Source organism: Microcaecilia unicolor, chromosome 8 (genome assembly GCF_901765095.1).
Source record: "Microcaecilia unicolor chromosome 8, aMicUni1.1, whole genome shotgun sequence".
In the NCBI taxonomy this organism is placed as follows: domain Eukaryota; kingdom Metazoa; phylum Chordata; class Amphibia; order Gymnophiona; family Siphonopidae; genus Microcaecilia; species Microcaecilia unicolor.
This window is the reverse complement of record NC_044038.1, coordinates 225141612-225156626: the sequence shown is the minus strand read 5'-3', so window position 1 is coordinate 225156626 and position 15015 is coordinate 225141612. Positions and strand designations below refer to the sequence as shown.

General features: G+C 47.1%; 1 protein-coding gene across 1 annotated transcript in view; it reads left to right on the top strand.

Annotated features, from left to right (window-relative positions):
* The window catches only part of SLC12A5 (solute carrier family 12 member 5), a gene marked incomplete at its 5' end in the record, with an annotated part of 169621 nt that overhangs the window by 116008 nt on the left and 38598 nt on the right, over positions 1-15015 (top strand). The window contains 1 exon segment of the mRNA XM_030213464.1: positions 7155-7324. Coding sequence (XP_030069324.1) covers positions 7155-7324 — 170 coding nt within the window.

Genomic DNA, 15015 nt, shown 5'->3' with positions numbered 1-15015 from the left:
TCCATCACACTTTAATAAGGCATTTATTACGTTAATTCATAAACCAGGCCGCCCGGAGGACCAGGCTAACTCTTACAGACCTATCTCCTTAATTAATGTCGATCTCAAGATTCTAGCCAAAATTATAGCTAATCGTCTATCAAACATTCTACCCAGATTGGTTGGAGAGGAACAGGTGGGATTTGTCAAAGCCAGACAAGCAGCTAGTAATGTTCGTAGATTATTACTGGCTATGGCATCTAGTCATCAACACCAAATTCCAACTTGTATGTATTCCCTAGACGCTGAAAAAGCATTTGATAAGATCGAATGGGAATACATATTTACGGTATTGTCACACGTAGGGTTTGGTGGGTGGATTTTGGGGGCTATAAGAGCTTTGTACTCAGATCCGGAAGCAGCAGTATTAATTAATGGAGTACAGTCCCAATCTTTTCACATAAAAAAGGGTACTAGACAGGGTTGCCCTCTTTCACCATCACTCTTTATATTGGCTATGGAACCCTTGCTGAGAGCCATCAAACACTCGGGAGAGATCCCAGGGGTGCGAGTGGGAGGAGAAACAGTTAAGGCCTTGTCCTTCGCAGATGACCTCATGATTATTACCACACAGCCGCAGACCACTCTGGGAAAGTTGCTGGATATGATCCAGGAATTTGGGAGAATTTCAGGTTTTATTTTAAATGTGCATAAATCGGTAGGCCTCAGGGTTTTCCCCACAATTAAGGGCGCACAGGAATTGGACACTCCTTTATCATGGGCGGAGAATAGAATTAAATACCTGGGTACGTATATAACTCAGGATATGACAAGACTATATCATGAGAATGTAACTCCTTTGATGGAGATGACTTGTCACAGGTTGAAGCTGTGGACAGATTACCCACTGTCCCTACTAGGAAGAATAGCACTGTATAATATTCTGCTGGTGCCGAAGTGGATTTACATCTTCCAGACGCTGCCTCTCTTCCTCAGGCCTGAAGATGAGAAGAAATTGAATAAGCACCTACAATGTTTCTTATGGAGGAAAAAGCGGGCCCGGCTATCCATCAAGTCTCTATGTGTCCCGGTGGAACATGGAGGGCTAGGTCTGTTAAGCATTCGTTATCTCACTATAGCTAGTAGCATGAGACATATTTCAGACTGGTTTCGGTCAACATCGGTATTCTCGGCTACTCAAATGGAGACGACTCTCACTCAAGATACTCATTTTAGTTGCCTACTCCATGTGGGAGGAGGCCCATTACCACCCATATTGACAGACTCATATATCATCCCCACGGCAAGGGCAACCTGGAGGTGGATCTGTCGTCACCATCAGTTCTCAGCAAGAACAACTCCATTTATGGCTATTTGTGGTAATCCTGGCTTTCCCCCAGGGAATATCTATCCTGCTTTTGTCAGATGGCGGAGGAATGGGCTGATCTATTTAGTCCATGTACTAACAGAAGAGGGCCAGATACGGTCGTATGAGGAGTTACAAAATCAATTCAGACTACTACCCTCAGATCGTTTCCATTATTACCAACTGAGACACTACGTCCATAGCATCCCATGGACAACGTTAACAGAAGATGTACAGGAGGAGCTGTCCTCCGCCTTTTCTTTGCAATCACAAACAAAAGTGCCAATGCGGATGCATCACAGACATATTAGAGACTCAGTACAGGAACCCAACTATGAGGCACTGGCGGCGTCTTGGAGTGAGGAGCTGTCAGTGTCAGTGTCAAGGCCAGCTCTCCAAGACTTTGTTCGCAGTATCCGGAGCTCCTCAAAATTGGTGTCGTATCAAGAGATGGATTATAAGTTTCTAATGCGGATACACATGTCACCTCGAAGGGCATTCCATGCGGGAGTGTCCCCGGATGGAGCATGCCCTAAGTGTCTGGCCCAGGGCGCTACTCTGGGCCATATGTTTTGGTCCTGTCCCAAGATAACAGCCTTCTGGACTAATTTATTAAAGTATATTTCGACACTGTGGCACACACCATGGAAACGCACTCCACTTTTATTGTTTGGAAAACCATTATTGACCACCCCCATACCAGCAGGATATAAAGGATTTGTACGCAGAGCAACTACAATAGCGAAAGCAGTTATATTGAAAGAATGGATTTCCTACAAAAGTCCTACCATTCAACAATGGCGCAGTAAAATGATTGACTATATGAGGTTTGAGTGGAGAGAGGCTAAGTCTGACTCCAGGTTTTCAGAATCTGCCTTCTTCCGTATTTGGACACCCTTTTGGCAAACGCTCACACCAGCCGGGAAAAGTCATCTTATGAACATGTGAAGCCCTATGAGAAATTAATGTATATGTTAGATAAACAAGTATCTCACTATCAAGGGAAGGAGGGAGGGGGGAGGTAGGGAGGGAGAAAATGTGAGCAATATCTCTACACTTGGCAGAGTTGGTAGATATATGAAAGACTCAAATGTTTTCAATATAAGTTGCAATAGTTGTTACAACGAGTTCAAATTTTGTATAATGCTTTATTTTTTACACTTATTTGGTTGTAATTGATTATCTGACTCACAATAAACAGAAATTGAAATAAATAAGAACAAAATTACAGAGCATATTCAAAAGCATGGATTAGTGAGACAAAGTCAACATGGATTTAGTGAAGGGAAATCTTGCCTCATCAATCTACTACATTTCTTTGAAGGGGTGAACAAACATGTGGATAAAGGTGAGCCGGTTGATATTGCGTATCTGGATTTTCAGAAGGCGTTTGACGAAGTACCTCATGAAAGACTCCAGAGGAAATTGGAGAGTCATGGGGTAGGAGGTCAGGGTTAAATGGTCAGCATTCTCAATGGAGAAGGGTAGTTAGTGGGGTTCCCCAGGGGTCTGTGCTGGGACTGCTGCTTTTTAACATATTTATAAATGACCTAGAGATAGTAACATAGTAATATAGTATATGACGGCAGAAAAAAGACCTGCATGGTCCATCTAGTCTGCCCAAGATAAACTCATATCTTGAATTTGTACCTGTCTTTTTCAGGGCACAGACCGTATAAGTCTGCCCAGTAGTATTTCCCGCCTCCCAACCACCAGTCCCGTCTCCCATCACCGGCTCTGGTACAGACTGTATAAGTCTGCCCTCCCCTATCCTAGCCTCCCAACCACCAACCCCTCTTCCCCCCACCTGCTCCGCAACCCAATTTTAGCTAAGCTTCTGAGGATCCATTCCTGCTGCACAGGATTCCTTTATGCATATCCCACGCATGTTTGAATTCTGTTACCGTTTTCATCTCCACCACCTCCCGCGGGAGGGCATTCCAAGCATCCACCACCTCTCCGTGAAAAAATACTTCCTGACATCTTTTTTGAGTCTGCCCCCCTTCAATCTCATTTCATGTCCTCTCGTTCTACCGCCTTCCCATCTCCGGAAAAGATTTTTTTGCGGATTAATACCTTTCAAGTATTTGAACGTCTGTATCATATCACCCCTGTTCCTCCTTTCCTCCAGGGTATACATGTTCAGGTCAGCAAGTCTTTGGTCATACGTCTTGGAACGCAAATCCCATACCATCCCATACCATCCTCGTAGCTTTTCTTTGCACCGCTTCCATTTTTTTAACATCCTTCGCAAGGTATGGCCTCCAAAACTGAACTCAATACTCCAGGTGGGGCCTCACCAACGACTTGTACAGGGGCATCAACACTTCCTTTCTTCTGCTGATCACACCTCTCTTTATACAGCCTAGCAACCTTCTCGCTACGGCCACCGCCTTGTCACACTGTTTCGTCGCCCTCAGATCCTCAGATACTATCACCCCAAGATCCCTCTCCCCCTCAGTACCTATCAGACTCTCCCCGCCTAACACATACGTCTCTCGTGGGTTTCTACTCCCTAAATGCATCACTTTGCATTTCTTCGCATTGAATTTTAATTGCCAAACCTCAGACCATTCTTCTAGCTTCCTCAGATCCCTTTTCATACTTTCCACTCCCTCCCGGGCGTCCACTCTGTTGCAAATCTTAGTATCATCCGCAAATAGGCAAACTTTACCTTCTAACCCTTCGGCAATGTCACTCACAAATATATTGAACAGAATCGGCCCCAGCACTGATCCCTGAGGCACTCCGCTACTCACCTTTCCCTCCTCCGAGCGAACTCCATTTACCACCACCCTCTGTCGTCTGTCCGTCAACCAGTTCCTAATCCAGTTCACCACTTCGGGACCTATCTTCAGCCCATCTAGTTTATTTAAGAGCCTCCTGTGGGGAACCGTGTCAAAAGCTTTGCTAAAATCTAAGTAGATTACGTCTATAGCACGTCGATGATTCAATTCTCCAGTTACCCAATCAAAGATTTCAATGAGATTCGTTTGGCACGATTTCCCTCTGGTAAAACCATGCTGTCTCGAAGTAACTAGTGAGATAATTAAATTTGCTGATGACACAAAGTTATTCAAAGTCGTTAAATCGCGGGAGGATTCTGAAAAATTACAAGAGGACCTTATGAGACTGAGAGACTGGGTGTCTAAATGGCAGATGACGTTTAATGTGAGCAAGTGCAAAGTGATGCATATGGGAAAGAGGAACCAGCTACGTCATAAAAGGTTCCACGTTAGGAGTCACAGACCAAGAAAGGGATCTAGGTGTCATTGTTGATGATACGTTGAAATGTTCTGCTCAGTGTGCTGCTGCGGCTAAGAAAGCAAATAGAATGTTAGGTATTATTAGGAAAGGAATGGAAAACAAAAATGAGGATGTTATAATACCTTTGTATTGCTCCATGGTGCGACCGCACCTCAAATATTGTGTTCAATTCTGGTCGCCGCATCTCAAAAAAGATAAAGTGGAATTAGAAAAGGTGCAGAGAAGGGAGACGAAAATGATAAAGGGGATGGGACGACTTCCCTATGAGGAAAGGCTAAAGCGGCTAGGGCTCTTCAGCTTGGAAAAATGTCGGCTGAGGGGAGATATGATAGAGGTCTATAAAATAATGAGTGGAGTTGAAAGGGTAGATGTGAAGTGTCTGTTTATGCTTTCCAAAAATACTAGGACTAGGGGGCATGCGATGAAGCTACAATGTAGTAAATTTAAAATGAATCGGAGAAAATGTTTCTTCACACAACGTTTAATTAAACTCTGGGAGGATGAATTACTGGAAGGGGTGTTCCCATCTCCACCAGTGCTGGCTTTCGGACGGCCACCCAACTTATAAACATAGGCTAGTTAGAAGTAAGCTCCTAACACAGACTCAGGACGAGGAGAGTGGCACGCATCTTTGCAGTGTATCCAGCTGCAGAATATGCCAAAACATCTCACGGGACCCCACAGTCATTCACAGAGGAAAGACATTCAACATAGAGGAGTCCTTCACATGCTCGTCTTCCAATGTGGTCTACATCATCCAGTGTAAAAAATGTGACCAAGGATGCTATGTTGGAGAAACAAGCCAGATGCTAAAAACAGGATTTGTCTTACATAGACATCACATGAAAAACGCCATTGCCAGCCAGGATGCCACGCCTGTGGGGGCAACACTTTACAAAAACAGAACACTGTACTAGTGATTTCATAGTAAGAATCCTGAAAGGTAACTTTAAAACAATACAGGAACGTAAGACCTTTGAAGTCAGAATGATTGAATGTTTTGACACCCACCAGACAGGACTTAGCAGAGATCTGGGCTTTCTGGCCCATTTTAAGCCATGAAATTGTAAATTGTACTGCTTTGTCACTCTCCTGTCTCCATGCATATCCCCCTGTCTCACCCATTCACCTCCATCCCCACCCTGTTAGATTGTCACTGAAATGCTTTGATGTCTCACTTATATATACTGTCATCTACCAAGATTTGCTTATTTCCGATCTGACGAAGAAGGGCAACCTTCGAAAGCTAATCAAGAAATGTACTAAGTTATGTCCAATAAAAATGGTATCATCTTATTTTCTTTTTCATGTTTTATTTTGTTTTATTTCTATTGATTACCTTTAAAGTGGACTAACATGGCTACCACACCTCTCTACTCAATTAAATTCTGGAATTCGTTGCCAGAGAATTTGGTAAAGGCGGTTAGCTTAGCGGAGTTTAAAAAAAGGTTTGGATGGCTTCCTAAAGGAAAAGTCCATAGACTGTTATTAAATGGACTTGGGGAAAATCCACTATTTCTGGGATAAGCAGTATAAAATGTTTTGTACTTTTTTGGGATCTTGCCAGGTATTTGTGACCTGGATTGGCCACTGTTGGAAACAGGATGCTGGGCTCGATGGACCTTTGGTCTTTCCCAGTATGGCAATACTTATGTACTTATGTAGATTTTTATTATGTATGTAATCTGCTGAGTTGTGGGCGGAATAGAAATTAGTAAATCAAGCAATAAATAATAAAATGGAGCTAAGAGAAAGCTAAACTGGTAGAGTGCCCTGGAGCCTCCATTGGATTGGCTTAGATAAATGTTCTCTTCTCTAGGTTAAAATAAATCTCCTAGGAATTTCAATCAGCCAGTTGGGAAATAAAATAGTACTTTACAGGGGACGGGATTTTCTCTACCTTCTCCTAGAGGTACGCCTAGCCAGTCGAGTTTTCAGGATTATCATAATGAATATGCATAAGCTAGATTTGCAGTTGATTGGTCTTCAATATATGCACATCTAGGGGTCCTTTTATTAATGTGCACTGTTGTAGACTCGTGTATTGGACGCATGCAGGTCCATTTTTCAGCGCACCAGCAAAAAAGGCCTTTTTTGGGGGGGCCGAAAATGGACATGCGGCAAAATCAAAATTGGCGCACTTCCATTTTGGGCCTGAGACCTTACTGCCACCCATTCATTTAGCAGTAATCATCAGCACGTGTACAATGCCGAATACCACCCGGGTAGTGCTACGCGCCGGAAAATAAAATATATTTTCCGGTGTGCATTGAACGCGTGTAAAAAAATTTAATTACTGCTCAGGCCGTACGGTAGCCCGGCGGTAATTCCAAATTGGCATGCATTGGGCGTGCACAGGTGCCTACGTAGCTTTATAAAAGAACCCCCTAGGTTATATACGTTCATTGCGGCAATCCTGAAAACCCAACTGGCCGGGTGTAGCTCCAGGACAGTGCTGAGAAGCACTGCTCTAAGCAACCAGTACACAAAGACTCATCTTACCTCCATGTCTCTTATTGGCCACTTTCCTCTCCAATCACAGAGCTCGTCCGAGAAACAACTGCAGCACATCTGGCACTAATTGTCACCAAAAACGTTGTCATGTTTCCGGGCAACCAGGAAAGGTTTTCTGAAGGCAACATTGATGTTTGGTGGATCGTCCATGACGGAGGGATGCTGATGCTTCTACCTTTTCTTCTGGGACACCATAAGGTAATTAAAAAAGAAGAGGGTGACGAAGAGGCAGGGGGGGCCAGAGCCGAGGTGAGGGGGCACATTCCAGCCCCCCCCCTGCCGCCGCCGCTGCCACCCCCCCCCCGCCGCCACCATCATCATCATTGCCGACACCGCCTCTCTCGACCCCCCCCCGCCCGCTCGCTCGCTTGCCGTCGCCTACCTGTGCTGGCGGGGGACCCCATCCCCCACCAGCCGAAGTCTTCTTCCTTCCTTTCAGGTTTCTGACGTCCAGCACATTGTACCTGCAGGACGTCAGACTCAGAAACCTGAAAGGAAGGAAGAAGACTTTGGCTGGCGGGGGATGGGGTCCCCCGCCAGCACAGGCAGGTGACGGGATGGCGAGCGAGCGGGCGGGCAGGGGGGGGGTCGAGAGGGTCATCGGTAGGGGGGTCCAGGGCCAAATCTACGGGGCCCAGGCCCCCATGGCCCCATAGCAGCGACGCCCCTGCTCTAGAGCACTGGGTCTCAATGCAATCCTCAGGACACACCCAGCCAGTTAGGTTTTCAGGATATTCACAATGAATATGCATGAGATAGATTTGCATGTGCTACCTCCATTGTTTGCAAATTTACCTCGTGTATATTCATTGTAGATATCCTGAAAACCTGACTGACTGGGTGTGTCCCAAGCACTAGGTTGAAAACCTCTGCCCTAGAGAAATGAAAATCTGATGACAGACTTGTAGAGATATTTCATTTGTCTCATGGCACAAAGAAGAAACTGAGGAGCTTTAATTAAAAAAAAAAAAAAGCAGCAGAGAGACAAAGGAAAGGGAACATCAGTGATAGCGAGTTGGCTTTACGCTTTAAAAAATGCAACTGGAGCAGGAAATTAGGTCAGGCAGTGCCGAGTGAAGAGACACTTAGGAATACTAAAGAAATGGCCTGATTTGGAGCAAAGAATCTGATCAATTATTGGATTCTAGAGACCCAGCCTTATCTGAGGTCCCTTGGTAAGAAGTAAATTTACCAGTAGGAACATTTGGGTTGATATTCAAAGGCCATCGTGCATTTAAAAAAAAAATATTCAGATAATATTAAGCCGTTCAAATTGATAAGAGGCCAGATATTATCCATATATGTGAGGGCAGTGGCGTTCCTAGGGGGGCTGACACCCGGGGCGGATCGCTGATGCGCCCCGCCCCCCGGGTGCAGCGCTACCCCCGGAACAGCGCGATGCCCCCCCCCCCCGGCAAAAGAACCCCTGATCCCCCGGCGAAAGAACCCCCCCCGGGTGCACGCCACTGGGGGGGGGGGGGGTGCCGCGCGCCTGTCGGCTCTTCGTTTTCATGCTCCCTCTGCCCCGGAACAGGAAGTAACCTGTTCTGGGGCAGAGGAAGCATAAAAACGAAGAGCCGACAGGCGCGCGGCACACCCCCCAGCGGCGTGCACCCGGGGCAGACTGCCCCCACCTTGGTACGCCACTGTGTGTGGGGTGAGGTTAGAAAAGGAGTTAGGGTGAACCAAAAAATTATCCAGATGATTATTCGTAAATTACTGGATTCTATTTGGCGCGCCTAGAGATCTGCACCGAAGTCCAGGCATATTCTACAACGAAGCACATAACTTAATTGGCTTAACAAGCTAATTAGCATTGATAACAGCACTTAACAAGCAATAATGAGCACTAATTGGCAATAATTAGAATTTACACACACAACTTGCTAAGTGTATTCTGTAATGAACTGCACCTAAATTAGAATACGTGCAATTCAAAAGGGGCATGGCTATGCGCGGGAAAATGGGTATTCCGTGGGAATTCCCATATTTACGCTTATAATTATAGAATATGGCCCAGTGTGCGTAAATCTACGTCCAGGGATTTACGCCACATTTTCATTGGTGTAAATGGAGACACGTAGTTTTAGGCACTGGGATATCAACTAAGCATATTCTATATACCAGGGGCGTAGCCAGATTTCAACAGGAGGGGGGGTCCATAGCCCGAGATGAGGGGCACATTTTAGCCTCCCCCCGGTGCCGCCGACCCCTCCTCCCCCGCCATTTTTGACACACACCCCCCCCACCGCCACCACCACCACCAACACAACAACAACTTTGCCCCCCCCCCACCACTGACGCTCTTGACCCCCCTCCCGCCTCCAACCCTCCCTCGCCGTCGGCTACCTTTGCTGGCGGGGGACCCCAACCCCCGCCAGCCGAGGTTCCCTTCTTCCTGCGCAAGGTTTCATTCTTTCTGTGAGTCTGATGTCCTGCACATTGTACATGCAGGACGTCAGACTCACAGAAACAGAACGAAGCCTTGCGCTGGAAGAAGAGAATCTCGGCTGGCCGGGGTTGGGGTCCCCCGCCAGCAAAGGTAGCCGACGGCGGCGATGGGGGAGGGTTTGCGGCGGGAGGGGGGGTCGAGAGGGTCGTCGGCAGGGGGGTCCAGGGCCAAATCTACGGGGGCCCAGGCCCCCGTGGCCCCACATAGCTATGCCACTGCTATATACCACACCTAAATCTAGGTTCCACTTATAGAAAAAGCTTAGCTAGAAATGTTTACCGCACGGATTTTTTAGACGCCTTATATAGAATCTGGTCCAAAGTGCTAGGATTGTACAAAGCAGGTGATCGTTACAGTTATACGCTTAAGTACTAGGAGACTATATTTTAGGTATGTGATTGTTTAGGTGCTAAAGTTGTAGAATGAGGGGTATCCATCAGGGGCGTAGCTAGGTGGGGCCTCGGGGGCATGGGCCCCCACAGATTTAGCCCTGGCCCCCCTGCTTTCACCTCCCCCTGCTGCCGACCGTCCACCACCACATTCGATCCCCCCCCTCCGGCTGCCGCCAACCGGCCGACGCTGTCAGGTACCTTTGCTGGCGGGGGTCCCCAACCCCCGCCAGCCAAAGTCCTCTTCAGCGCCGGTCTCCAGCGCTTTGCTGATCTGGATTCTGTTTCTGTGAGTCTTGACGTCCTGCACGTAGGAACGTGCAGGACATCAGGACTCACAGAAACAGAATCCAGATCAGGGAACGCGCTGGACTCGGAGACTGGCACTGAAGGGGACTTTGGCTGGCGGGGGTTGGGAACCCCTGCCAACAAAGGTAACTGGCAGTGGTGGGGGAGGGTTGGCGGCAGCGGGAGGGGGGGGTCGAAAGGGACGAGGGAGGGGCAGCAGCACCAGGGGGGATCAAAAGTGGCGGGGGGGGGGGTCAGTGGTGCTGGAGGGGGGCTAAAATTTTCCCCCTCACCTCGGGCTCTAGACCCCTCTCCCGCCAAACTCTGGCTATGCCCCTGGTATCCAAATATTTAATGTCACTATCTATATGGATAATTGCTGACACCTGCCATTTATTGAATCCAGTGACCATGCCGGCTGAATAAAATAAACAGCTGGCAGATCAGAGAGTAAAATCAGCCGATTATCGTCTTCACAGACATAATGCAAACCAGCAAACAAAAATAACACTCAGTGTGTAAAGTGACACTTTATGAATAAGCTGAGACTGGGACATGAGGCTCTGGTCGCTACTGTCCATTCATCATGATTTTTGGTTTAGGATGTTTTGAGGCAATGAAAGCTCTTCGCTGGTTGCCAGTTGCTTTTAGAGTTCATTTTAAACTGCTTTTATTGTTTTTTTTTTTTAAGACTTTGCATGATTTAGTTCTTGTCTATTTTTGGAAGGTGTTGCAGTGTTACAGGCCCACACGAGCATTACGTTCTGAAAATACACAGTGTTTGATTGTTCTGTGCTTACATTTTTCTGTCAGAGCGAAGGCAGGCATTATCTTTTGCTGGCTGTGCTGGATTGAATGAACTACCTCTGAGGCTTCGTTTGTTGCAGAAGCTTGACATTTTTATTTATTTTAGTTACATTTGTACCCCGCGCTTTCCCACTCATGGCAGGCTCAATGCGGCTTACATAGGGCAATGGAGGGTTAAGTGACTTGCCCAGAGTCACAAGGAGCTGCCTGTGCCTGAAGTGGGAATTGAACTCATTTCCTCAGTTCCACAGGACCAAAGTCCACCACCCTAACCACTAGGCCACTCCTCCACTGTTGCTACTATTTGAGATTCTACATGGAATGTTGCTATTCTTCCATGTAGAAGTCGGCCCTTGCAGATCACCAATGTGGCCGCGCAGGCTTCTGCTTCTGTGAGTCTGACGTCCCGCACATACGTGCAGGACGTAAGACTCACAGATACAGAAGCCTGCGCAGCCTTCTACATGGAATGTTGCTAGTAGAATAGCAACATTCCATGTAGAATCTCCAGTAGTAGCAACATTCCATGTAGAATCTCCAATAGTATCTATTTTATTTTTGTTACATTTGTACCCTGCGCTTTCCCACTCATGGCAGGCTCAATGCGGCTTACATGGGGCAATGGAGGGTTAAGTGACTTGCCCAGAGTCACAAGGAGCTGCCTGTGCCTGAAGTGGGAATTGAACTCATTTCCTCAGTTCCACAGGACCAAAGTCCACCACCCTAACCACTAGGCCACTCCTTCACTGTTGCTACTATTTGAGATTCTACATGGAATGTTGCTATTCTTCCATGTAGAAGTCGGCCCTTGCAGATCACCAATGTGGCCGCGCAGGCTTCTGCTTCTGTGAGTCTGACGTCCCGCACATACGTGCAGGACGTAAGACTCACAGATACAGAAGCCTGCGCAGCCTTCTACATGGAATGTTGCTAGTAGAATAGCAACATTCCATGTAGAATCTCCAGTAGTAGCAACATTCCATGTAGAATCTCCAATAGCAGCAACATTCCATGTAGAATCTCCAATAGTATCTATTTTATTTTTGTTACATTTGTACCCCGCGCTTTCCCACTCATGGCAGGCTCAATGCGGCTTACATGGGGCAATGGAGGGTTAAGTGACTTGCCCAGAGTCACAAGGAGCTGCCTGTGCCTGAAGTGGGAATCCAACTCAGTTCCTCAGTTCCCCAGGACCAAAGTCCACCACAGTCCACCACACTAACCACTAGGCCACTCCTCCACTGTTGCTACTATTTGAGATTCTACATGGAATGTTGCTATTCTTCCATGTAGAAGTCGGCCCTTGCAGATCACCAATGTGGCCGCGCAGGCTTCTGCTTCTGTGAGTCTGATGTCCTGCACGTATGTGCAGGACGTCAGACTTACAGAAACAGAAGCCTGCGCAGCCTTCTACATGGAATGTTGCTAGTGGAATAGCAACATTCCATGTAGAATCTCCAATAGTAGCAACATTCCATGTAGAATCTCCAATAATCCATGTAGAATCTCCAATAGTATCTATTTTATTTTTGTTACATTTGTACCCTGCGCTTTCCCACTCATGGCAGGCTCAATGCGCCTTACATGGGGCAATGGAGGGTTAAGTGACTTGCCCAGAGTCCCACTAGCAACATTCCATGTAGAAGTCGGCCCTTGCAGATCACCAATGTGGCCGCGCAGGCTTCTGCTTCTGTGAGTCTGACGTGCAGGACGTCAGACTCACAGAAACAGAAGCCTGCGCAGCCTTCTACATGGAATGTTGCTAGTGGAATAGCAACATTCCATGTAGAATCTCCAACAGTAGCAACATTCCATGTAGAATCTCCAATAGTATCTATTTTATTTTTGTTACATTTGTACCCTGCGCTTTCCCACTCATGGCAGGCTCAATGCGGCTTACATGGGGCAATGGAGGGTTAAGTGACTTGCCCAGAGTCACAAGGAGCTGCCTGTGCCTGAAGTGGGAATCAAACTCAGTTCCTCAGTTCCCCAGGACCAGAGTCCACCAAACAGTTAAAGGCATTTTTATTTGCATAGGCATATTTGGGGATTTAATTCAGTATGTATTTATGTTATGAAAATGAAGGAATACTACATATGCTGTTCTGTGTTTGTATGTGATTTGTTAAAACTACTGTACTTATTCATTTTCTAACCTGCCTAGTTAATAGGCTATAAATGTTTTAAATAAATAAATGATTGCTAAGACCAAGTCCTGGGTTTATCTCATTGCATGCAGGGGCTTGTGCTCTTGTTTTAGGGAGCACGATGAGGAAATGAGAACTACAATTATCTCCGCAATGGAGCAAACACAGGACTGGATCATCCCTGTCAGTGAATCTGGATCCATTTTGTATCCCTAGTTAAAACTGATTAATGGGGGCAATTCTATAAGGGGTGTATACTTTAAACAAAAAAAAACACGGGTGGCGTACCGTGCTTGCTTTCCACCCTGGGTGGGTCACTGCTGTACCCCCCTCAAGGTGCATCACACCCCTCACCCACACAAGGCACATCACCCCCACCACCCTTCCTTCTATCGAGGGAGAGCACAGAGTAGTCGCATGGCTGTCGACTCTGCTGGTCCCCTGCCCCCGGAAAAGGAAGTAATGTCAGAGGGGGCAGGGGCATAGCCAGACCTCGCGGTGGGAGGGGGCCAGAACCCGAGGTGGGGGGGCAGATTTGGGTTTGCTGCCCCACCGCCTCGCCACCCTGCCACTCCCCACCCACTGCCGCAGTTTCACTAAAAGGAGCATGCCGGACGTGAGGGGAAGACAGAGCGGGGCAGGCAACACGGCGGCTCCGGACAAGGCTTCAACTGGCAGGGGTTGGGTCCAGCAAAACCAGGGGCCCAGAGGAAATTTGCGGGGCCCAGAGGAAAGTTTTGGGGGGCCCAGGCCCCTGTGGCCCCACGTAGCTATGCGACTGGGCAGGGGACTGATGCAGCCAACAGCCGCATGACTGCTCCATGCACCCCCTTGCTGCCTGCACCCAGGGTGGACAGCTCCCACCACCACGCCCCTGGTACGCTACTGGAATACACCCACTTAGGAGTATTTTAATCATTTACGCCCAGATGTGGCAACATACACCTGTAAAAGACCACTTACAGGCGTGCACAGGGGTGGAATTTGGGCAGCATGCACACATACACGCATAAATATTAAATACTGTAATTTACATGCATCCATGACAAGTATTTCTACGGATGTTTTCACCTGCCCTAGTGCTGCTGCAAATGTTCACGCCCGCCACTTAACCTTACTATTTTATGAAAATACATAGACACATGTTTTTCTTCAGAAAATAGCTCCTGAATCGGCATCTTTTTACTCTCATCCTAGTTGCTCTGTTTTAACCCTCATTATGTCCTACTGCATTTGTGAGTAAAATTGCAGAGTTTGGTATCACAGTCTACATTTGCAATAAAATATTTCTCTTTGCAGTTGACGTTAAAAATCATGCAAGAAAATAAACATGTCACAAATCCTAGGACAGTCATGATAAAAGAACAATACTGATTTTATTGCTGTCACCAGTCTGCTGAGAAACCGGATCTCAGCAGGCTTATTTTTAGTGGGAGTGCAACAGCACAAGAATCCCTCAGGGAGTGGAGCAGGGCTGTGATAATACACTAGAGAACTCTCGGAACTAGAAAGAAAAGCTCAGTGGGGAATGTAATCACAACTTTCTAAACATGAAAGGAGTTAAGTAGACAGACACAAAAGAACTGCTGACAATTCTTAAAGAGAAGAGAACATCCAGGTTGTAAATTACTAGCTAGAAATGTGAGATTTACACTAAGATTATGAATCCTTGCCCCCTCTTTCTAAAACTTGGCGATAATCAGGGACGTAGCCAGACCTCGGCCGGGGGGGGGGGGGGGGGGGTCCAGAGCCCAAGGTGGGAGGGCACATTTTAGCCCACCTCCCCCACCCTCCCCTGCCACTTTT